We start from the raw sequence: 24,292 nt of genomic DNA, 5'->3' as shown, positions 1-24,292 counted from the left end.
GGCCAATTGTGCGCCGCCCATGAGTCTCCCGGTCGCGGCCGGCTGCGACAGAGCCTGGATTCGAACCAGGATCTCTAGTGGCACAGTTAGCACTGTGAAGCAGTGCCTTAGACCACTGCGCCACTCAGGAGACGTTTGACCAAAGTTAAACAATTTAAAGGCAATGCTACCAAATACTAATTGAGTATATGTAAACTTCTGACCCACTGGGAATGTGATGAAATAAATAAACGTTGAAATAAATCATTCTCTCTACTATTATTGTGACATTTCACATTCTTAAAATAAAGTGGTGATCCTAACTGACCTAAGACAGGGAATTTTTACTAGGATTAAATGTCAGGAATTGTAAAAAACTGAGTTTAAATGTATTTGGCTAAGGTGTACGTAAACTTCCAACTTCAACTGTAGATGCCCCTTGACTGTGCAAGGTAGGCTACAGATCTAGGATCAGCTTGTCCTCCATACGATTTCAGTGGTGATTTTTTAGTTGCTAACTCCGCCCACTTGAAATGTCACATGATCCTGTGACCCGTGCTAGCCTAGCTGCCTGGCTTTACTTTGCTGTGCACTCACTGTAGCACACATTATCCATTATATTAACAAGATACTCTAGTGGCCGCTCTAACAATGAAAATAAATGTATTCAAAAATGGAAGGCAGTCGGGAGGAAGCATGATCCGGTGGGACCATTCTAGCCAATGAGAGGGCAGATATGCTTCTGAACAACAGGCACTAGTTACCACAGCCACAAAGTCAAAATTGGCTATATCGTAAAAACGCATTAATAAAAGCATTTGATTTTTGGTCTTAATTTAAGGTTAGGGTTAGGCATAAGGTTAGCAGTGTGGTTAAGGTTAGGTTTGAAATCACATTTTAAGAAGGTAAATTGTGGAAATAGACGGGTTTTATGACTCTGTGGCTGTGGTAACAAGTGACAACCAGGCACAACTCCGATATAAAGTGTATTTTCTCAAAGTTGTCAGGCTGTCACGTGTCCCACTTATATCAGTACACTCGTAACGACCTAATTATTACGAAACCTCGATTCGATCAAATAAGCCACACGTAGCAAATAAGCCATTACATTTTTTGTTAACCAAATTCGACACTCTCATTTGTATTTGTATCTTCCTGGGGTCCAGCAACATAAGACAGTTATATACAGTTTAAAACACTACATGACATTACATTTCATAACACCTTACCCAACACATTCAGTGTGTTCCCTCAGGCCCCCACCACATATTTACAATACAACATCCATGTGCACGTTAGTGTAGATTGCGTGTCTTATCATGTGTATGTGTGTCTCTGCCTGTATGTGTATCTTCACAGTCCCCGCTGTTCCATAAGGTGTATTTTTATCAGTTTTTTGAATCCGATTCTACTGCTTGCATCAGTTACCTGATGTGGAATAGAGTTCCATGTAGCCATGGCTCTATGTAGTACTGTGCACCTCCCATAGTCTGTTCTTGACTTGGGGTTTGTGAAGAGACCTTTGGTGGCATGTCTTGTGGGGTATGCATGGGTGTCCGAGCTGAGTGCTAGTAGTTTAAACAGACACCTCGGTGCATTCAGCATGTCAACACTTCTTTCAAAAACAAGTAATGATGAAGTCAATCTCTCCTCCACTTTGAGCCATGAGAGCTTTACATGCATATTATTAATGTTAGCTCTACATGTACATTTAAGAGCCAGCCGTGCTGACCTGTTCTGAGCCAATTGTAATTTTCCAAGGTCCCTCTTTGTGGCACCTGACCACAGAACTGAACAGTAGTCCAGGTGCCACAAAACTAGAGCCTGTAGGACCAGCCTTGTTGATAGTGTTGTTAAAAGGCAGAATGCACTTTATTATGGACAGACTTCTCTCCATCGAAGCTACTGATGTATCAACATGTTTTGACTGTGACAGTTTACAATCCAGGGTTACTCCAAGCAGTTTAGTCACCTCAACTTGCTCAATTTCCACATTATTTATTACAATATTTAGTTGAGGTTTATGGTTTAGTGAATAATTTGTCCCAAATACAATGCTTTTAGTTTTTGAAATATTTAGTACCAACTTATTCCTTGCCACCCATTCTGAAACTAACTGCAGCTCTTTGTTAAGTGTTGCAGTGATTTCACTCGCTGTAGTAGCTGACGTGTATAGTGTTGAGTCATCCGCATACATAGCCACACTGGCTTTACTCAAGGCCAGTGGCATGACATTAGTAAAGATTGAAAAAGGTAAGGGGCCTAGACAGCTGCCCTGGGAAATTCCTGATTCTACCTGGATTATGTTGGACAGGCTTCAATTAAATAACACTATCTGTGTTCTGTTAAACAGGTAACTATTTATCCACAATATAGCAGGGGGTGTAAAGCCATAACATATACGTTTTTCCATCAGCAGACTATAATAGATAACGTCAAAAACTCCTCGCTTGGTGAGCAAAAAAATAAAAAACGCCACCTGCTGGAGAAGACAGATTTTGGGCCCAGTTATCTCGCTTCGCATCTTCCTCTCTGACTGTTTCTTTTAAGATTCCCAGTGTCTGTGACGCCTGCCATTTGGTGGACGCAGACCCGGTGGAGAGCGTGGTGAAACAGAGAAGGCACTGTCTGTCCTGCTGAGTTTGGATGCAGAGTCTTTATTCGACAAAATCAAGTTACGATGCGTCAGTTATCCTGTGAGAGCTTTTGTCCCGAACCCATTACGGTGTTTTAGGTGCCAAACTTATGGTCATGTTGCAGCAGTGTGTAGGAGGGAAGTTCCTAGATGTGAGAAGTGTGCAGGAGGGCATGAGACAAAGGAATGTGTAGTATCGGTGGAAAAGGTTGTGTGTTAACTGTAGGGGTATCCATGGTGCTGGAAATCAGAAGTGTCCAGTGAGAGAACGGCAGGTTGAGGTTGCCAGGATCAGAGTAGTATAGAAGGTGTCATATGCTGAGGCAGTGGAGAGAGAGTAGTAGAAGAAAATGGGTACAGGGCAAGGGATTCTAAGAGGATCCCTGTGAGTAGGCTGAGGCCAATAGAGAGTGATAGGAAGGAATAACATGTGTTTCAGTAAGGTTGGTTTCTTAGCGTTCATAGCCATGGTTATCGCAGAAATGGAATGTAAATCACAGAAAATAAATGTTGTGGTGGCAGCTGCAGAGAAGTACTTGGATGTATGAGATTTTACTGCAGAAGAGTTCCAGGGTGTATTGAACGATAGTGTTCCGTCCTCCCAGGCTGTCGGCCTGGTGTAGGATCAGATAGGGCCAAGTAGTGGAATAGTGGTGAGGTTTTAATGGGTGTAGGGTTAGTTGGTAGGGCAATTTTTCTTCCCTTTTCCCGTCCCTTTTTGTGTCACAAAGTGTATTGAATTCACACTCCAGAAGGCGTTAACACAGGACTAGATGACTAAGGAGGCCGTGACCGGTCCCACACTCCAGTGCAGTAGGTGGCGGTGTATGCACCTTTCAGTTGGTTGCGATCTGCCATTACAACATTTAAAGAAGAAGAAGAAGCCTGTGGCTGTGTTCGAGAGCATCAAAAGGACTGCATACTGACTGATTTAAAAATCACTTTGCATCATAAAAACCACACATTATTATTTGTAGATCAGTCCGAATTTGCCACATATATTGCGGTTTTGATCCTCTCGAACACGGCCTGTTTATTTCAAGCCTGCTATGCTAGGTTAGGGCGCACTGTTAGCTAGCTAGCAAGAAAACAAACAAACGTTCGTTCGTTCGGCCAAATAATTGTTCTCTTCCCACAGTTTATTTAGAGCTAGTCCCACTTGACGAAGGTGCAATGTCGTCGTGGGCACCAGGCGGCAGACGGCCTCAACCCAACCCAAACGGAGGGTAAGTTTCTAGCTAGCTAGTGTCGCTTCAATCAGCCTCATTCTTGCCTAATTAGATAGCTAACTAGCAAGATATTAAACTAGCTATGGCAGAAGTAATATTTGGAGCCTCCCTAATTAGCTAGCCAATTAACCGGATGACTATTGTGTTGTGGGTGTGTGTAACGTAGTTAGCCTAGCTAGCTAACGCCGTTATTCACAAAGGAATGGCTAGGTGTTAGCTATGATCAGAGTATGTGAGCGGAGTTCATCGGTCGGAAATCTTGCTTATTGCTGCACGTCCTTTCCAACCGCACCGCTAAAAACCGCTCCTGCTGGAAAAAGAATTGCCGCTCCAAATTCACTCCATTAATTTAAATGACAATTTAACCAACACACATCTATTTTTGTGACTACCTGGACCTACCATTTGGTTTTGAAGTACTGAAACCAAACCATATGATTTGAATTAAAAAGTATTTGAATAAACATGAAAAGGTGACTAAGAAGCGCTCATCATTTCAAATAGGCTAGCTACTGTACATATCTTGTTAAACAGTATATCAACATTCTAAATAAATCGGGAGCCAGACAGGTAGCCTAAGAAGGAACGAAAATGAATTATTTAGACTATATTGTTGGCCTATTTAAAAATAAATTCAAGGCTATAGTCTACAAAGAAATACATTGTGAAGCCTTTGTGAGTGTGACACACTAGACTGGCAGGAACATTAAGCGCTCAGCATTTAAACAACATTTTGTTGTATTAAATTATTATTGTCTATAAATTGCGTTTATAAGCTGTGACTTAAGTGATATTGCCCTCGAAGCCGGTGTTTGGAGGATATATTTGCACGGGTGTTCGTCTCGGGCGGCAAACTGTGCCAATATATCCTCCAAACACCGGCTTCGAGGGCATTATCACTTTTATACAACGGTGTACCAACATATTCAAATAATAATTGACATATTTTCATTAACGTTATTATATCCTTCCGCAAGATATAGTCCCGACACAAATCTAGGGTTACTGCCCAAGCCGGCTCGTTCGTTCTATCAGTTCGGTTGCCAGAGACGCTACCAAGTCGTTCAGTCTTTTTTTGGGGGGGGGGATCTATGGACGCGACCCAGTCGTTCGTTCTAAATGTGCCATTGCCATACTGGCTGGCAACGTTCTTATCCCTTGCTTGCTAGCTAGCCAACTAACTTACAGTCACGTCAAACAGTGCAGCCAGAATAACAACAGTATCTGCATTTGTTTAAGCTATTTTCTAGTGACATTTATTTGGATGCATCCATAATGAGCTAATGAGGCACGATTTCGCCTGGCATAGAAAATGTGCTCTCTCGTCAGGGCACTGTTGTTTAGAGGAGCTAGCCAACAACACAGCTACAGTAACACAATCACTTCAAACTGAAGCTGGAAAGACTGCAAACTAGCTGCACTTAGTTTCGTTTGACCTTTTTTCAATTGACATTTCTTTGTATATATCCATAAATAATATGCCAGCTGATTCATGATTTCGACTGGCTGAGAAAAGCTGCCTGTCTCCTCCCGACAAGTTCATTACTGTGGGAGATGTTGAAAACGAAATGTTAGTCTAAAAGAAATGTGAGATAATATCTAGATGTTTTATATAGTGGAGATAAACTATATAAATTGCGTGTCTGGGCTGATGAGACAGTGGGATTGCACAGTCAGAAGGAACATAGTAAATAGGCATTTTTAAGGTCAGATTTAGCTGGTGATAACTTGTGGAATAGACACCGGCTGGAATGCGTTTTTAACCAATAAGGATTAGACCCACCTTTGTATAATTAAATATAATTTTTTTATGAAAAATGCCTTACTAAGCTCACTCTACAGTGCCTTTGAATCACGAGTTTGGCCTGAGTCTAGCTTCAGGCTCGTGCGATGGTGCCTGGTGAGCAGGGCAGCAGCGGAGAATACTCTCTCTGCGCTTGCAGAGCCACTGGGGATTCTAAACATCCCTCGGGCCGCTCTTGCCGGGCAGGGATGGAGAGTTGTTTTTAAATTTTTCTATAGCTAGGCCTAAAGTTTTTTCGGCCAAAATAACCCTATCAAAAAAGAAAGCTCCTTGAAGGAGGTAATATGTCAGGCCTATTGGGCCTAAATCAATGATAGCATATTATATAGGTAATAGAACGAAAATGAGAAACTTTGAAGAGATCAAATTTTTTATTTGTAAGTACTTTGCGACAATGACACACTTAGCTAGCTACCCACCTTTTTCATTAATGTTAGCATGTTCACATCATGCTTTCGGGATATGTATTTTCAGATTCCACAATGATTCTTTAGTTGTGGACACTCCATCACCGCACTCCCTCTCTTGGTCCTCCTCATCTTTCTAAGTCACCTTGATTTTGCACCTGTGTGTTTGATCAGTTTCTTTATTAATATATTTAGTGAACTCCATGACAGTAGCTAAAGCAAGGGGCTATAACGGCACACAAGTAGCGTACAAATGCATGCTGGGCCAGGCATGCCCTGAGCTCGTGAAGTGAGCAGTACTGGAGCGGGCGAGAAGGCCGATGCTCCAGCCTTTGGGGAAACTCGCTCTGCACTCCAGTCAAATTGGGCAATCTCCGCTCCTTGCTCCACTCACATACTCTGTCTATGATGCTAATAGCTGGCTAACTGTCAATCTCCTTCAGCAGTGTTAAACCTCTTCGGCCTTTTCGAAGACCAGCACCATACCCCGTGAGAGAAGACAGAACCGACGACCACAAGGATTCTGAGAGGTAGTTAACATTACAGCGAACTATGGGTGTGTTCGTAAATTTACTCTGGAGTGCTATAGTGCGCTCTGGGCATTTGTAAATTCAGAATGTTGTCAGATTGTCCGTTTGTAAATTAAGAGCGTTTTGCTCTAGGAGTGTTCAGAGCGCACACTGGACGCTCTGACCAAGGAGTAGGGTTGATCCGAATGTTCTGACCTCACAACTGCAGTCAAGCACCCAAGCTAACTGGCTAAAGTTGTCTAGCTTGCTAGCTACTTTCAGACACAAATGAGAGAACACCTCACTCTGATCATTTTACTCGCCCTAGCAGAGCTGGTTATGCTGTTTTCATGTTATCTAGAACATTGGTAACTGTGCTGCTAGCAACAATTTAATAACGTTTTTTTGCTGACGTTTACTGACACCGGTCATATTCAACAGGTGTTGTGCATTTGTAAATTCATCAGTTATTCTGCACTCTGGCAGACTCAGATGAGTGTTCTGAAATCGGAGTAGATAGCCAGAGTGAATTTACGAACGTACCCTAAGTTAGCTAGCTAGCTAGTCTGCCAACATCCCTTGATTGACTGTTGATAAATGTTCATAGCAGGTTTTGAGGGTAGCCCACTAAACTGAAGTCCATCATAAATTGTGTAGTGTAGTTGGATAATTTGAGGGTTGCCGAAACGTCACTGTTACCATGGTTACTCCACGAATATCAGTCTGAAAGAAGTAATTGTAAAAAAGACAATAGTCTCTACAAGCAGAATGTTTAATAAATTATATTTACACTTACATTACCGGTTGTACATGCTGTTGGTCCTTCTGGTGGTAGGAGGTGGAGATAGGGTATCCACAGGAAAGTGTTTACCCTACATTTTACTGCACCGGTAGTTTCTGTCACTTTTATTTTCAATCTGTTGACGCATTGCACGTGATGCACAATATGTAAACAATAGCCAAATGTAGTCGACCAAAGCACTTTTCCTTGCAATATTGGCCAAATTGTGCAAGTGTTTGTCACCTGCGAATTGCATCAGTATTGAAAGTAAAAACCGGAAATACAAACAATATACAGACCAGTGTACTGAAGGTCCGGTTGATAACACTTCCCTGTGGATATTTTGAATTCGATTACCTCCGACATAGGGACAAAATCGTCGGACAACAGGTGAAGTAAGTTGAAAATAAGTTTGTTTCAACATTCTGACTTGTAGTGGGACTGTTCGGGAATGCTGAGCCTGCATGTTAGAGACAAGTGTGTAAGTATTTCATTCTCAGATTCTAAAAAGGCTTGTTTGAGGGGTGATGATGCTGTGTGGCGAGGTGGCGCATCAAGACATTGCAATCAAATGTCTTGTGAATATGTACCATAATCTGCTAATGCCAGATACTTGGGGAGTTACGCTGTCCGCTTTGTGTTGGGTGGAGGAAGGTTTGAAAAAACGCTACAAAGCCTAGTGAGGTTTTCGTTTACAGGGGAGCTACTGTACCATTTTGACTGAAAGAGCATGGCATGACATGTTAGTGCGTCACTAATCTCCGAAGTGATACATTAGGCCTATACTAGTATGGTGCATATGTCTTTGCCATTGTGAAAGCCACTTCATGCATGAATATCTGTGTTACTTTCAGTTACGAGGAGTTGGACCAACAGCATGACTACTCAGGTAACAACATGGACTATGAAGGATATCAACAAAATGGTAAGATCACATTTATCTTATGTCAACGAAATGTATTTGTTTGCCAACAACTCGTTTAGAAAATGTATTCTCTCCCGTCTCAGCTTCTCCCAAGGTTTACAATGCAGCTGACAAACGTAGCGCCCTCTACCAGCGGTTCTACAAGCAACTCCAGGAGAAGACACCTGCAGACTGTGTTGTTCTGTCTGTGAGCAACCAGAGCACGTGAGTACCTCACCTTTAAGCAAATAGGCTATTTATGCTTTTTGGGTCTTCCTTTGGCAAAATGTTCTATGCCCTTGAAAGGGGAGGTGTATGTGTGTTACTCCAGGAGTGAGGATGGAGAGTTCAGCAACTGTGGTGGTTGTGTGTGAAGAGGAATGAAAATACCCCTACTCCTGTTGGGGATCACTTGTGTGGGAGTTTAACTGTAATAGCCAAGAAGACCTATGTATGAATGGCAACAACCTGAAAAACTGAACTGAAGTCAATTGTAAGATTGTGACTGAGGTAAATTAAAACTATTGTTTTAGGTTATTTTAATGGTTAAAATGCTATTACTCTTCTATTTTGTATATATTTGTTACTTACACGTTTGCATGAACTTCCATAATACTCATGTCTTTCTCTCCAGGTTAGCTGAAAAATTGTTTATCTACTTGTAGAAAACTGCCTCCCTGTTTATGAATCACACCCACCCAAGACCTGTAGTAGTTTTTGTTTTCCTTGCAATCACTGATAAATTAGTTTCTTCACATGCAGAAATTCAAACTGTCTCTGCTTAAAAAATATGATCTAAATTGCACCTTCCTAGGCTTAAAGGAGACTCGCCATATCAACATCTCCTGTAAGGCCAGATTCTGGTTCAAATTGCACCCAGTTAATCAAACTACTGACTAACTCTATTAGGGATTGTTTGATATCCCATAATATGCCAGCTTGATTTGTTGAAGATACATATTTTGTTGATTCTTGACATAACCATCAAAAACATTAATCCAGACATTCACAACAGACACTACAAAACAAATCAACAGAAACATAACACAATGTGCTATGAAAACAAAAAACCTCTTGGAGCACATACCTTTTTATTTTTTGTAAACATTCATGGAATGCCTTGTTCAGAGTGCACTCTCAATTCTTAATCCGATCATCATCGGTCTGACGAGCGAATATTGTACACACTTGTCTGGAATGTCATGTAATATAATACATGTGTATTTAACTCATTACTATTCACCCGTTCATATACTTCATGAAATGGGATAGATGAGTTAGACATCAAACTCATTAAACAGAATTAAGCAGTTCTCTCAGCCATTGAAAAGAGACTGAAGGTCCATTGACCTCCATGGGTTCACTCTGCCTTTTCAAAAAGTTCTGGTAACCTTTTATTGTAACGTTAGGTTTTAATTTCATACTGTAAGTAGCCTGCTTTAGCACTGCTTTGGTAGCTACTTACACCTGTAAATAGTAGTAACAGGACGGAATTTGCAGTCATTCTTAAATGATTGTACGCCCCCCATAAAGAAATTGACATGTCCACCCCTAGCAAACCTATTAAATTCCCTGCTCAAAAGTGTTATTGCAACACTCACATAAAATGTAACAATGTTACATTTGAATATGTTATATACTGTAAACCCGGATGACCTATTCAACTTACATCGTTACTATTAACTCACGCTCCTCTTGGTCCTTGTGGGCACAACTTGACACACTCACCTTCTGTGTTTTGAAATGGTCACCCCTGCCTAAAGGTGTTGCTGATACTTTCTCTGAGTGTTATGATGTGTACCTGTTGTGGGCTTCAAGAGACATCACTGTCCCACCCTCCTCAACATATTGTATGTTACACACAGTAGTGACTTTGTAGTTTCAATGAACATTGTCACTGGTCAATACTGTTCATGCTCTTTCAATACTGTAGATGTAAGATATTTAAGAAGCACACAGAGATTATAAGCATATTTAAATACAAAATGCACATCAACAGATAAAGAACTCACAGCAGGCTGGATTTAATCAACCTATCACATTCATTTTTATAGTATTAGACCTATGGATATTAGGCTTGGGCGGTATCCAGGATTTCATACCGTCCTTCTCTCATCCCGTGATTTACAGTATTACCGGCATAGCACACAAAGGGGTGCTAAAATTGCAAGAAAAGCCCATTGGGCCTCTTACCAGAACGCTAACAAAATTTGCACCAACTAATAGCGAAATCACAGATGCTGTTAGCTAAATGCTAACGAGCGAAAATTATCAAACTAATTGCAAATCCAGCACTCAGTTATACAAGCATAGCTCGTAGCTACAGAAGGTCAATTTCGGTGAGTATGGACATTTACAAGCAAAAGTGAACAAGATAAATTGTGCAAATGAACCAAGTTGTGATACATGCTTTTCTGAACGGAGAGGGGAGAAGAACGCAGGAGAAAAGCTATTAGGAAGCACAGGAAAAAAAATGGCAACTGTACAGAACTCATCCAGAGCTCTGACTTCTGACAGAAAGCCGTAATAAGATATTTGATGGCAAACATTTAGTAGTGAATTGCAAGTGTAACTTCATCACCTCATGTGCGCCGCACAACAGAGACTCACCGATATAGAAAGCTATGGACTCACTGGCTCCCGCTTTCTCCCGTTGTGCTATTTACAAACAAACACGTGACTGGCTCAAATGTTCTGGGGAAGTATGGTAAGCTTCATAATGTGACAGGTCAAATGAAGAACGCATTCTGCTTCATCTCCTAAGGTATTGCACAAGTTGACTGCCATTATTAACTTAAAAAGTACCTACAAATATTCAAATGTAATGAAAAACTTCAAAGAAATCCCATTAGTTTTTCCAAATACCCCCAGTATATGGTATACCGCCCAAGCCTAATGGATATACCAGGTTATCCTGCTCTTCACTGGTCACTTAACTACACCTTGATAAGAATTATGATTCAGTTGAGGTGTCTTTGTGGTTGATTGAAGCCAGGCCTGGACATGCTGCCACAGCACAGCGGTGCTGCTCTCCTCACACGACATGCCTGCGCACCCCTCGTTTGTGTGCAGAAGTCAATAACCAGCTTTCTTCTCTTCTTTCAAAGGGATTACCCCAAATCTATAGGCCACTGTTTGCAGGACCGTGGCCTCTCGGTGGAAATGATTTACCTGCAGGCGGAGTCGGGCCTGACCCGGGCCCTACAAGATGTCCGCTCCGACGGTTCCCCCTTATGTATTCTTGTCGAACAGACTAACGTAGCTCTGTCCTCGTGCACAGTAATCATATTTTCAGAATCCCTCAAAAGTAAGTCCCCACAGTCACCTGGCCCCTTCTAACTAAACAATGAAAAATGTATCTCTAAAAGAGCAACAATACCAAGTCTAACACTCGTGATAAAACTTCTAAATATAGATCATTTAAGGGTGAAGAACATTACAAGTTTCCTGGTGATTTAGTTTCATTCTGTAGTTGAGTCCTCAGAACTCAGCAGTTCACAGTTAAGATCCCCTCATCAGAGGCTCTCAAATTATACTTAATATTAATTTAGGTTTTAAATCATACTGACATATATGCACATATCAGTCACACTTTAGAAAAGTATTAATTGCTTGATATAAATCCTCAGAAAATGTCAAACTAACAAAGATGACGATGACCAAATTCTTACATTGGGGGCCAGTATGAAAATGTATGCACTCACTAATTGTAAGTCGCTTTGGATAAGAGCGTCTGCTAAATGACTAAAATGTCAATTGCATCACATCTTTCTTTTTTTAAAATATATTTCTATTTGTTACACTTAAGGTCTTCTTTTAAACTATTATTGAATAGCTTCTTAAAGGTGTACTCTGCAGCATTTTATATCACCCATGCCAATATATCCTCCAAACCACGGCTTCTCTGGCATTATCACTTAAATAACTTTGATTTCCTTCAGGGGAATAAGACTTAGAAATACCTGAAATTATTACAATTGTTTTATATTTTTAGTAAAACAAACAGTATTATATTGTTGTTCGTACCTCTGAGAACAAGAACCAATCGTGCAACAGGAAGAAGCTGTTTGTATACATTGAGGGTGGCCAGACTGTCCACTTACCAGTGAACAAGCAACTTTACAGCTTCAAATTATGTTTAAAAAATGTATTTGTCTCAACGATGTATTACTTTAATATAACATATATCCTAGACATGTAGGGCTATTACTAGGTAGATAAATATATGTAAATATATAGCCTAATGCATTTATTACAATAATGATAGTATCTAAATCATGAACAGTCCATATGCTTGTATTTCTTTAATTAAATATTATCATCAAATACTATTTAATAAGTAAAATAATTGCTGTAATTGTACTGTTATTTAATATTTGGAAAGTATTTAGAATGTTTTTTTTCCCTATTCAGCACATATATTGTTATGGGCCTATATAATCTTTTTAAATTGTTCTCAGGAACTGAAATATATAATCCTCAACTCTCAAATAATCCTCAAAGATGCCTTTCCTTAATCTACATAAAATGTTATTATCCTTGAAGCGATACTGCCTTTCATGCAAAGTCTGTATAGTGAAATAATACTGTGTATTTATACACAAATGGATAACTAACCATTTTTCAACTTTTAGGCATACAACATACCAAAAAAGAAATTTTTGCTGTACATCAAATCATTTTCTGTATGATTTGCTATACAATGTAACATTCACCCTATCAAATATAATACCAGTATTCAAAGTAAATGTATTAAAAACATTGTTTAAAATGTGTCAATTTATTACTGATTTATTACATATTACTGCAATATGAACACACATCATTCCCACTACTGCAAATTTACCATGAATAAACACAAATGTCATTGCATTTTCACTCAAACCCAAAGTAAAACCCAATATAAAATAGACTTGTATGAAAGAAGCGGGACATATCAGAGCAAGACCTCCTGTATGATTCACTTATATAATGTCTTAACTTTAACCTTCAAACCCCTCTACTAGTCCACCGCAACATGCCCAAGGACCATGCCATGGACTTTGTAATGGCGGAGTATGGCCGTGGGCTTGGGGAGCGGACGCAGCAGAAGGACCCTGCAGAAACAGGGGCGCGGGCAGCCGAGCTGGTGGATGACTACCTGGAGAGAGAGAAAATGGAGAGGCATGCTGTGCCCTCTGACACCCGCCAGCTGCTCTTCTTCCTGGCCGAGGGAGTCCACCTGTACCCCGAGGAGCTGAGCACCATCGCAGAGTACCTTCGCAACCGCCAGGACCATCTGCAAGGTGCAGCCACACAACCATAGTGCCCATAGGCTTTATGCACAGTACAAGCTTTTTATTTAGGACTGCGAATGAGATCTCCTTATTTTCCAATCATGAATGTGATTGTTCTTTGTCTCTAACTACACCATATATTGCAATTTGTTAATGGAAATACAGGACACTAAAGTGACTGCTGAGTTATAACTAATGTATTTTTAGGGTGTTATACACTCCTGTAAAGGGTTGTTCTAATGTTTTGTCTCTTTCCAAGCCACGTCTGAGACTGGTGATGGCCCCCGGCCTGAGAGGAAGAAGATGTTGCCTCCTGGTTTAGGGAAACCTCCACCGCTGCTACCTACCCCCTCAGGCCCTCATGGCAGAGAGCCACCCCCTGGGATGGGAGAGCACCCTGCCACCCCCCTCATGACTCCAGGTGAGTTACCATTCTCTAAATATAAATGTTCTACAGGGTAGATGGGATGGGTATCAGATGGGAATGTTAAAATCAATCACTCATGAGTAACTTGTTATGGCTATGCTTGTATATGTAACTGTTGACAGTCTCTCTGATCTGTTTTCTATCTAGGCTCATACCCGAAGACCAAGCCCCCTCCACTGCTGTCCATGCACCAGGGACAGGGGCTATCTCATCGTTCCCCTCATGGTCCCCCACCTCCTCACGGCCCCTCTTCTACACATGGACCTCCTCACGGCCCCCACGGTCCACTACCTCGTGGACCCCCACACCACCATGGCCCCCCTAACCCCCGAGGGCCCCCTCCCCCCCGTGGTCCTCCACAGAGTGGCCCCATGCCCCCACACGGCCCCAGAGGAGCCCCACCATCACTGAAGAGCCTTCACATGGGACCACAGCCTGGGCTGCTCCCCTGTCCAGGTTAGTCACATGCCTTACTATTTCATGCCCTTCAGCTGTCATCTTAGGTTAGGCTCACTAAGAGCCCTATTCCATGAAATGTAAGCGTCTTAAAGAGGAAACGGACCAGAGCAACAGACTGCAGAGTGTACTTAAAAGCAGCGGGTGGCAGTCCTATCGCCTCTGACCACAGAACATCAAATGTTCTTTTATTTTCATTTCCCAATGCTTCAACATGTTGAATTGTCACTGTTCTTCATCACCCAGCACATAATTGACTGCACGGCCGACGTTCGTTATAATGTTTTCCCTCTTGGCGTCTTAGGCAGGGGTCAGCAACACATTACAGTATAATACAACATTAGAATTTCTGTAACATGTCAATATCCACAAAACTATTGTACATTTAATCCAACCATGTTCCTGTCTCCTGTCTGATCAGGTGGTCTGCCTCCACACCCTAACACACCCAGGCGCTGAGAGAAGAACACCTCTAGACCACCATGGACAGACAGCAGAAAGCATCAGAGCTGACCAGGAAACACTGTCATACTGGCCTGAGGAGTGGGATCTCCTTCAGCTCAGTACCCTGCTGCTGCTCTCTCAGGACCCCACACTACCACTCCTCATCCCAGAGCCCTGTGTAGATAGAGTATCTCTGTATCCATAGTTTAGCAAGCTGAAATAGAATGTTTGGATGTATTTGACTATTTGGAAGTTCAGAGCTCAATTTTTATGAGCATTTGAGTTGACCCACAGCAATGTTCAGGAGCCAAGTCAGAACAAATGAGATGTTTTTTTTTTTTTATTGCGTTCTCAGATTCTTTGTTTTGTGTTTTTGTTTCATTGATCTGTTTTTGTAGTTTAAGTTTTTATCTGAAAATTGGCTGTCGAATATTATAATAAACAATAGAATAAAGGCTAATCAATCTCATCTCTTTTGCTATTATTTCATCACACTCAATGGTCTGTCTTTGGATCCCAGATTTGTCCTAGAACATAGTAAGCATTTCACGATAAAGTCTGCACCTGTTGTATTCAGTGACAAATATAATTAGATTTTAATCTTGTGGTAAATATTAAGGCGATATGTTCAGGAGCAGGTCTGAACATGTGGTTATCAACTTCGTCATTTATTTTGTTAACTAGGTAAATTGGTAATGATACTGGAATAAAATGAGCTAATAAATAATGACTTTGAACTCAGTTTCTTAGGCTCTATATTAATATATGCTCTACAGGTGTTTTATTTGGATAAAACATTCCATTGTAGTGTTTTCAGTTGGCAGTCAGAGAAATTAATGCTGTTTTAGAGAACCTAATGTTAATTCCTTTTTCTGTATTATCTCCCATGATCAAACAGTGTTTAGGACAGTATAAAAGGTGTGACTAAGCAGTTTCCTATTGGGAACCCTCAGTATGTGCCCATGAAAATTTAAAAAAGTTATTGTGGAGATGTTTTTTTTTTATCTACGTGCTGTACTATATCAAACATGGATGAGATACTGTGTGTATCTAAACCAACATTGGCAGTGGTCTGACGTAAAATCAGACATTTTGTATTCTTTCTATCACTAGATGGTGCTATAGATCCATTAAACTATCATTATCTTTGAAACCACTGCATCGCCAATATCAAATGTGGTTTGTCTTCTCTGAAATTAAAAGGCTAAAATCAATTTATTGGAATCGGAAGTCCCAGTTATGTTTTCATTGTTTTTGCCGCAAGCCTGTAATGTTGTTTTGCATGAGATTGCTTCCTTAGTAATTTCTTATTCTGTATCAGTTTAAGCGAACTAAGCACTTCACTGAATTGATGATTGAGATTAAAGGAAACAATCTTGTTACTGAAAGTGTTCTGAGACAGATAAAGGTGTCAGACTTTTTGAAAATAAAATCAATTCCTCTTGAATTCTATTTTCATCCATTTCATATTGTGCTTCATGTCAGAACTGTATTATATTTTGATGTTTTTATTCATAAAAAAGTGTATTAAAATGTTCCCAGTCTGAACACCATTGAGGTTTCCATGAGGGCATATGCAATAGATATCTAATATAACAGTAATGGTGGCTCTATTCAAAGGTTGAATCAAATAACTTTATTTTCAGAGAAAAGGCTGATATCCTACATTAGTGCTAAAAAAGAAAGACATTGTCGGCTAAGATTCAGACAGTATTATATGTATTTCCATTACACTGTCGGTTGTCCAATGCTTGCGAAGTGAAAATCAAATATCTATCCTCTGTTTGTTTTCTCCTTTGGCAGTGTATGTATTAAAGGATGCACACAAATCAAATCAACGTTTATTGGTCGTGTACACAATATAGCAGACGTAGCGGGTGCATCAAAATGCTTATGTTACTAGCTCCTAACAATACAGTAAAATGTCAAACGGTACACAATAATCAAAAAATAAATAAATACATGCCGGAAAGAATCCAATTAACATGATCATGGTTAAGTTGTGTTAGTGTGTGGTTGTGTTAGGTGATTGTGATGTAGTGTTCTGTTTAGGAGTAAGTGTGGCATGTAGTAGTGGTGTACAGTCAGTGTGAGTGGGTGGACGTGTGTGGTCAGGCATGTTCTCCAGTTGTTTTTGTCTCCAACTCCTGATCACAGGCCCTCGGCTGCAGCTGTGAAGAATCCATCGACTCTCAAAGTAATGGAGAACTGTTTATGCTTCATTTCACCAGCTGAGAAATGTTGATTGGAGCTTTGTGGGAGAAGGGAAAAACAACATCCTATAAATCAGATGAATGGCTAGACTGAAAGATGGATAATCAGACAGACAGACTGACAGATCAACCGTTCAACAACTTCTTACCCATGTCTTTGCACATGTAGCCTATGTACAGTAAGTAATCACATTGAGAAAACTTAGATGCACAGTAACATCGCCCTCCCCTGAAGCATTATATGTTTACTTTCTACTTCTGAGTTAGCTTCACAGTTGGATATCAATCAAAATGTATCACTGACTATTCCTGGCACCATTGTGTCAGAATTCACAGGATCTGATCTGCAGTTGGTTCTTAATGGGACTTGTTTCTAAGTTACCTTAACCTCAAACTGTGCCTGTGTGTGCTGCTGTGAATGAGATCTTCATTAGGATCCTCCAGCTCCGACCCCCCCATCACCACGGATGAGTGCCAGGTAGGTACTCTAACAGCCAAACATGTTGATAATTAGACCCCTGTTATTGGAAGGTGTTATCACAACAATTAACACTCCAATGTTTGGGTATCTGTGGGGTGGGGTTGAGTGATTTGGGGTCGGTGGCTTTGTGTGTCTAGATTGAATGCCCCCTTCTCATTTAAATGTGACTAAGGGTCTATGAGAAAGCCTCTAGATTCTGATTGAGCACATTTCTGTATGGTACATTTTGTATGTATATTTTATTTAATGGTTTTTAATATTGAGGGGAAATGTGTGCTATAGTCTGCATGTACAGTGGGGAGAACAAGTATTTGATACACTGCCGATTTTGCAGGTTTTCCTACTTACAAAGCATGTAGAGGTCTGTAATTTTTATCATAGGTACACTTCAACTGTGAGAGACGGAATCTAAAACAAAAATCCAGAAAATCACATTGTATGATTTTTAAGTAATTAATATGCATTTTATTGCATGACATAAGCATTTGATCACCTACCAACCAATAAGAATTCCGGCTCTCACAGACCTGTTAGTTTTTCTTTAAGAAGCCCTCCTGTTCTCCACTCATTACCTGTATTAACTGCACCTGTTTGAACTCGTTACCTGTATAAAAGACACCTGTCCACACACTCATCAAACAGACTCCAACCTCTCCACAATGGCCAAAACCAGAGAGCTGTGTAAGGACATCAGGGATAAAATTGTAGACCTGCACAAGGCTGGGATGGGCTACAGGGCAATAGGCAAACAGCTTGGTGAGAAGGCAACAACTGTTGCCGCAATTATTAGAAAATGGAAGAAGTTCAAGATGACGGTCAATCACCCTCGGGCTGGGGCTCCATGCAAGATCTCACCTCGTGGGGCCTCAATGATCATGAGGAAGGTGAGGGATCAGCCCAGAACTACACGGCAGGACCTGGTCAATGACCTGAAGAGAGCTGGGACCACAGTCTCAAAGAAAACCATTAGTAACACACTACGCCGTCATGGATTAAAATCCTGCAGCGCACGCAAGGTCCCCCTGCTCAAGCCAGCGCATGTCCAGGCCCGTCTGAAGTTTGCCAATGACCATCTGGATGATCCAGAGGAGGAATGGGAGAAGGTAATGTGGTCTGATGAGACAAAAATATAGCTTTTTGGTCTAAACTCCACTCGCCGTGTTTGGAGGAAGAAGAAGGATGAGTACAACCCCAAGAACACCATCCCAACCGTGAAGCATGGAGGTGGAAACATCATTCTTTGGGGATGCTTTTCTGCAAAGTGGACAGGACGACTGCACCGTATTGAGGGGAGGATGTATGGGGCCATGTATCGCGAGATCTTGGCCAACAACCTCCTTCCCTCAGTAAGAGCATTGAAGATGGAGTCGTGGCCGGGTCTTCCAGCATGACAACGACCGAAACACACAGCCAGGGCAACTAAGGAGTGGCTCCGTAAGAAGCATCTCAAGGTCCTGGAGTGGCCTAGCCAGTCTCCAGACCTGAACCCAATAGAACATCTTTGGAGGGAGCTGAAAGTCCGTATTGCCCAGCGACAGCCCCGAAACCTGAAGGATCTGGAGAAGGTCTGTATGGAGGAGTGGGCCAAAATCCCTGCTGCAGTGTGTGCAAACCTGGTCAAGACCTACAGGAAACGTATGATCTCTGTAATTGCAAACAAAGGTTTCTGTACCAAATATTAAGTTCTGCTTTTCTGATGTATCAAATACTTATGTCATGCAATAAAATGCAAATTAATTACTTAAAAATCATACAATGTGACTTTCTGGATTTTTGTTTTAGATTCCGTCTCTCACAGTTGAAGTGTACCTATGATAAAAATTACAGACCTCTACATGCTTTGTAAGTAGGAAAACCTGCAAAATCGGCAGTGTATCAAATACTTGTTCTCCCCACTGTATTTGTGTATATGTGGTATGTAGTGTATGCATGAGATTAGTCACTCACTGACACAGACACAGTAAAGAGAGATGAGAGGCTATTTATTTTGTTTTTCAATCCATTCTTCAAGACATTTCTCTTTTTCTCCTCCGCCTATTTGGCAAAAACACACTCCTCTTTCTTTCTTTTTTCTTTCAGTTTTTGGTTGGCTTGGCTGTGCCGCTGTTCCTTCGTTACTCAGCATCAGGACCCTCCGCACAATGGGCTTTAATTAGGTTAAGTTTGTCCGCCACAGATAACATTTATTTCTGTTGAGAATAAAACAAATTGCTGGCACTAATGGCACTGTTTAACAAAGCTCTTTTTTTATTATGGATGGAGGAAATTAGGAGACGACTCCCTACCGAGAGCTGATGTCGTGGGAGTGTTATAGCTCATCAGAAAAAGAATTTTCGCTGGAGTGCTGTCATCCTTGCCACTGCCTCCTCTTCCCCTTTTCACTGGCTGCCTGGCCCCTGCACAAGGTAAACATACGCCAAAAATACACATAACACAGTATGGGAAGCAGAAATCCCATTGAATGTGCATTAACACAGAAGTCAAGGATTTAATGAAATATTCTAGGTGGGGAAAAAATATGAGGAAAACAGTTATTACTTAACAAATGGATAACATAATTTATGTACATGGACGCATGACTATCCCATCAACCAGTACACCTCTCCAACCCCCTCCTCCGCCAATCTCCCCTCATCATCATTATCATTATTGTGCTCTGGTCCATAGTGGCCTGCTCATGTAGAGCAGCTGAAATCACTGCTGCAAACCCCCCAAACTGTGCTAGGGAACCTGAACAATGGTATAGCATAAATGCCTCTATGCAGATTTGGCTAGAGTTTAACGCAGTCAGAGGAGAGGGATGAATCCTAATAGACCCCAAAGAAATACAGATAAATATTGGTAAACAAATGTTTATTTTCTCATGCATATTTATAAAAAATATACTAGAGGCAAAATGTTTCCTATGCTCTCACCTTAGTGCTCACCATCCACACACACTACGCTAACGAGACAAAAGAGTATGGCTTTGCAGTATTTAAATCAGTTATGTCTAATTATTTCCTATAAAAATAGCTTATCTAGGGCAAAACCAATGAGATGTAACATTGTCTGTGGAGGGGGGACGTAGCGGAGCTGGCAAGAGTTCAGCTGAACAGAACAGAACAGAGAATCCGCTGTAGGCAACATAAATATAACATGAACTCTCCAGGCTTGTGACAGTACAATGAGGGAGTGTTTAACAGGGCTTTCTGGGGCTTCACTAGGCAGCTAGTCTACTACACAAAGACTATACGGCCTAAATGTATGAGTGAGTGAGTGAGTAAGTAAGACTGTATGCTCTTTCCATCAACTGTGTTGTCTATGATTTGTGTGACAGGTGTATAATAGTGGTGTGCTCCTTCACATCCTAATGTGTCATCATTAAATGTGTTACCAATAATCAAACAGCATTTCAAATCAAGCAACGCACACAGTGATGTCTGTATTGTAAATGTGATTGAATAAAATGCATATTGAAGTCACGTCTCAAATGCTGTTCTAAATGAGCGGTTCTCAAACTAGGGGTCGCGGGAGAATTTCCAAAATCCTGAAGGAACAAATATTTACATATACACAACCGTTAAAAAGTTTGGGGTCGCTTAGAAATGTCCTTGTTTTCGAAAGAAAAGCAATTTTTTTGCCCATTAAAATAACATCAAATTGATCAGAAATACAGTGTAGACATTGTTAATGTTGTAAATGGCTATTGTAGCTGGAAATGGCTGATTTTTTTATGGAATATCTACAGTTGAAGTCGGAAGTTTACATACACTTAGGTTGGAGTCATTAAAACTCGTTTTTCAACCACTCCATACATTTCTTGTTAACGAACTATAGTTTTGGCAAGTCGGTTAGGACATCTACTTTGTGCATGACACAAGTAATTTGTCCAACAATTGTTTACAGACAGATTATTTCACTTATAATTCACTGTTTCACAATTCCAGTGGGTCAGAAGTTTACATACACTAAGTTGACTGTGCCTTTAAACAGCTTGGAAAATTCCAGAAAATGATGTCATGGCTTTAGAAGCTTCTGATAGGCTAATTGACATAATTTGAGTCAATTGGAGGTGTACCTGTGGATGTATTTCAAGGCCTACCTTCAAACTCAGTGCCTCTTTGCTTGACATCATGGGAAAATGTAAAGAAATCAGCCAAGACCTCAGAAAAACAATTGTAAACCTCCACAAGTCTGGTTCATCCTTGGGAGCAATTTCCAAACGCATGAAGGTACCACGTTCTTCTGTACAAACAATAGTACGCAAGTATAAACACCATTGGACCACGCAGCCATCATACCGCTCAGGAAGGAGACGCCCTCTTGCTCAGTTGTGCACCGGGGCCTCCCACTCCTCTTTCTATTCTGGTTAGAGCCAGTTTGCGCTGTTCTGTGAAAGGGAGTAGTACACAGCATTGTACGAGATCTTCAGTTTCTTGGCAATTTCTCGCATGGAATAGCCTTCATTTCTCAGAACAAGAATAGACTGACGAGTTTCAGAAGAAAGTTATTTGTTTCTGGCCATTTTGAGCCTGTAATCGAACCCACAATTGCTGATGCTCCAGATACTCAACTAGTCTCAAGAAGGCCCGTTTTATTGCTTATTTAATCAGCACAACAGTTTTCTAACATAATTGCCAAAGGGTTTTCTAATGATCAATTAGCCTTTTAAAATGATAAACTTGGATTAGCAAACACAACGTGCCTTTGGAACACAGGACTGATGGTTGCTGATAATGGGCCTCTGTACGCCTATGTAGATATTCCACCAGCCATTTCCAGCTACAATAGCCATTTACAACATTAACAATGTCTACACTGTATTTCTGATCAATCCAATGTTATTTTAATGGACAAAAAAATTGCTTTTCTTTCGAAGACAAGGACATTTCTAAGTGACCCCAAACTTTTGAATGGTAGTGTGTGTGTGTGTGTGTGTGTGTGTATATATATATACACTGCTAAAAAAAAATAAAGGGAACACTTAAACAACACAATGTAACTCCAAGTCAATCACACTTCTTTGAAATCAAACTGTCCACTTAGGAAGCAACACTGATTGACAATAAATTTCACATGCTGTTGTGCAAATGGAATAGACAACAGGTGGAAATTATAGGCAATTAGCAAGACACCCCCAATAAAGGACTGGTTTTGCAGGTGGTGACCACAGACCACTTCTCAGTTCCTATGCTTCCTGGCTGATGTTTTGGTCACTTTTGAATGCTGGCGGTACTTTCACTCTAGTGGTAGCATGAGACGGAGTCTACAACCCACACAAGTGGCTCAGGTAGTGCAGCTCATCCAGGATGGCACATCAATGCGAGCTGTGGCAAGAAGGTTTGCTGTGTCTGTCAGCGTAGTGTCCAGAGCATGGAGGCGCTACCAGGAGACAGGCCAGTACATCAGGAGACGTGGAGGAGGGCAACAGCCCAGCAGCAGGACTGCTACCTCCGCCTTTGTGCAAGGACGAGCAGGAGGAGCACTGCCAGAGCCCTGCAAAATGACCTCCAGCAGGCCACAAATGTGCATGTGTCTGCTCAAACGGTCAGAAACAGACTCCATGAGGGTGGTATGAGGGCCCGACGTCCACAGGTGGGGATTGTGCTTACAGCCCAACACCGTGCAGGACGTTTGGCATATTCACCAAGATTGGCATATTCGCCACTGGCGCCCTGTGCTCTTCACAGATGAAAGCAGGTTCACACTGAGCACGTGACAGACGTGACAGAGTCTGGAGACGCCGTGGAGAATGTTCTGCTGCCTGCAACATCCTCCAGCATGACCGGTTTGGCGGTGGGTCAGTCATGGTGTGGGGTGGCATTTCTTTGGGGGGCCGCACAGCCCTCCATGTGCTCGCCAGAGGTAGCCTGACTGCCATTAGGTACCGAGATGAGATCCTCAGACCCCTTGTGAGGTTCCTCCTAATGCAAGACAATGCTAGACCTCATGTGGCTGGAGTGTGTCAGCAGTTCCTGCAAGAGGAAGGCATTGATGCTATGGACTGGCCCGCCCGTTCCCCAGACCTGAATCCAATTGAGCACATCTGGGACATCATGTCTCGCTCCATCCACCAACGCCACGTTGCACCACAGACTGTCCAGGACTTGGCGGATGCTTTAGTCCAGGTCTGGGAGGAGATCCCTCAGGAGACCATCCGCCACCTCATCAGGAGCATGCCCAGGCATTGTAGGGAGGTCATACAGGCACGTGGAGGCCACACACTACTACTGAGCCTCATTTTGACTTGTTTTAAGGACATTACATCAAAGTTGGATCAGCCTGTAGTGTGGTTTTCCACTTTGATTTTGAGGGTGACTCCAAATCCAGACCTCCATGGGTTGATAAATTTGATTTCCATTGATAATTGTTGTGTGATTTTGTTGTCAGCACATTCAACTACGTAAAGAAAAAAGTATTTAATACGATTATTTCATTCATTCAGATCTAAGATGTGTTATTTTAGTGTTCCCTTAATTTTTTTGAGCAGTGTATATTATCATCTTTGTATCTCAAAATCATTGTAATGTGGTTAACCCAGAGAGCGCCCTTAGATCATGGGAAAAGGCCGCACTTGACAGTTGCGCTTGAACTCGCTCTGGATAAGAGCGTCTGCTAAATGACTAAAATGTAAATGTAACTCATTCCCATGGTGAATGGTTAGGCCCGCTACGCGATGAAACCACACACTATTACAGAGACTTTGATATTACCAGCCGCAATTGATATGGTCAAAACAATGTGTGGGGAGGGAGAGGCACAGAA

The 24,292-nt window shown here is 41.4% G+C and overlaps 1 protein-coding gene across 5 annotated transcripts; it reads left to right on the top strand.

Annotated features, from left to right (window-relative positions):
- Positions 1-3,504: 3,504 nt before the first annotated feature.
- LOC121576675 (nuclear receptor coactivator 5) lies at positions 3,505-15,320 on the top strand. 5 transcript variants are annotated; one of them, XM_041890026.2, is made up of 9 exons: positions 3,505-3,840; positions 6,498-6,584; positions 8,199-8,233; positions 8,353-8,473; positions 11,356-11,555; positions 13,255-13,533; positions 13,784-13,945; positions 14,099-14,407; positions 14,829-15,320. In XM_041890026.2, the coding sequence occupies exons 1-9, from the start codon at positions 3,788-3,790 to the stop codon at positions 14,864-14,866; spliced, it is 1,284 nt and encodes a 427-aa protein (XP_041745960.2). In that variant the 5' UTR covers positions 3,505-3,787; the 3' UTR covers positions 14,867-15,320. The 5 variants fall into 5 exon arrangements, with proteins under 5 accessions (XP_041745960.2, XP_041745959.2, XP_041745958.2 ...); XM_041890025.2 differs by having other exon boundaries at positions 3,506-3,840; positions 6,501-6,584; positions 8,199-8,269; XM_041890024.2 differs by having other exon boundaries at positions 3,506-3,840; positions 8,199-8,269.
- Positions 15,321-24,292: the final 8,972 nt, after the last annotated feature.

The sequence above is a fragment of the Coregonus clupeaformis genome, chromosome 29 (genome assembly GCF_020615455.1).
Source record: "Coregonus clupeaformis isolate EN_2021a chromosome 29, ASM2061545v1, whole genome shotgun sequence".
NCBI classification, from domain to species: Eukaryota; Metazoa; Chordata; class Actinopteri; order Salmoniformes; family Salmonidae; genus Coregonus; species Coregonus clupeaformis.
Note: the sequence above shows the minus strand (reverse complement) of the source record. Positions and strands in the feature narration are given on the sequence as shown.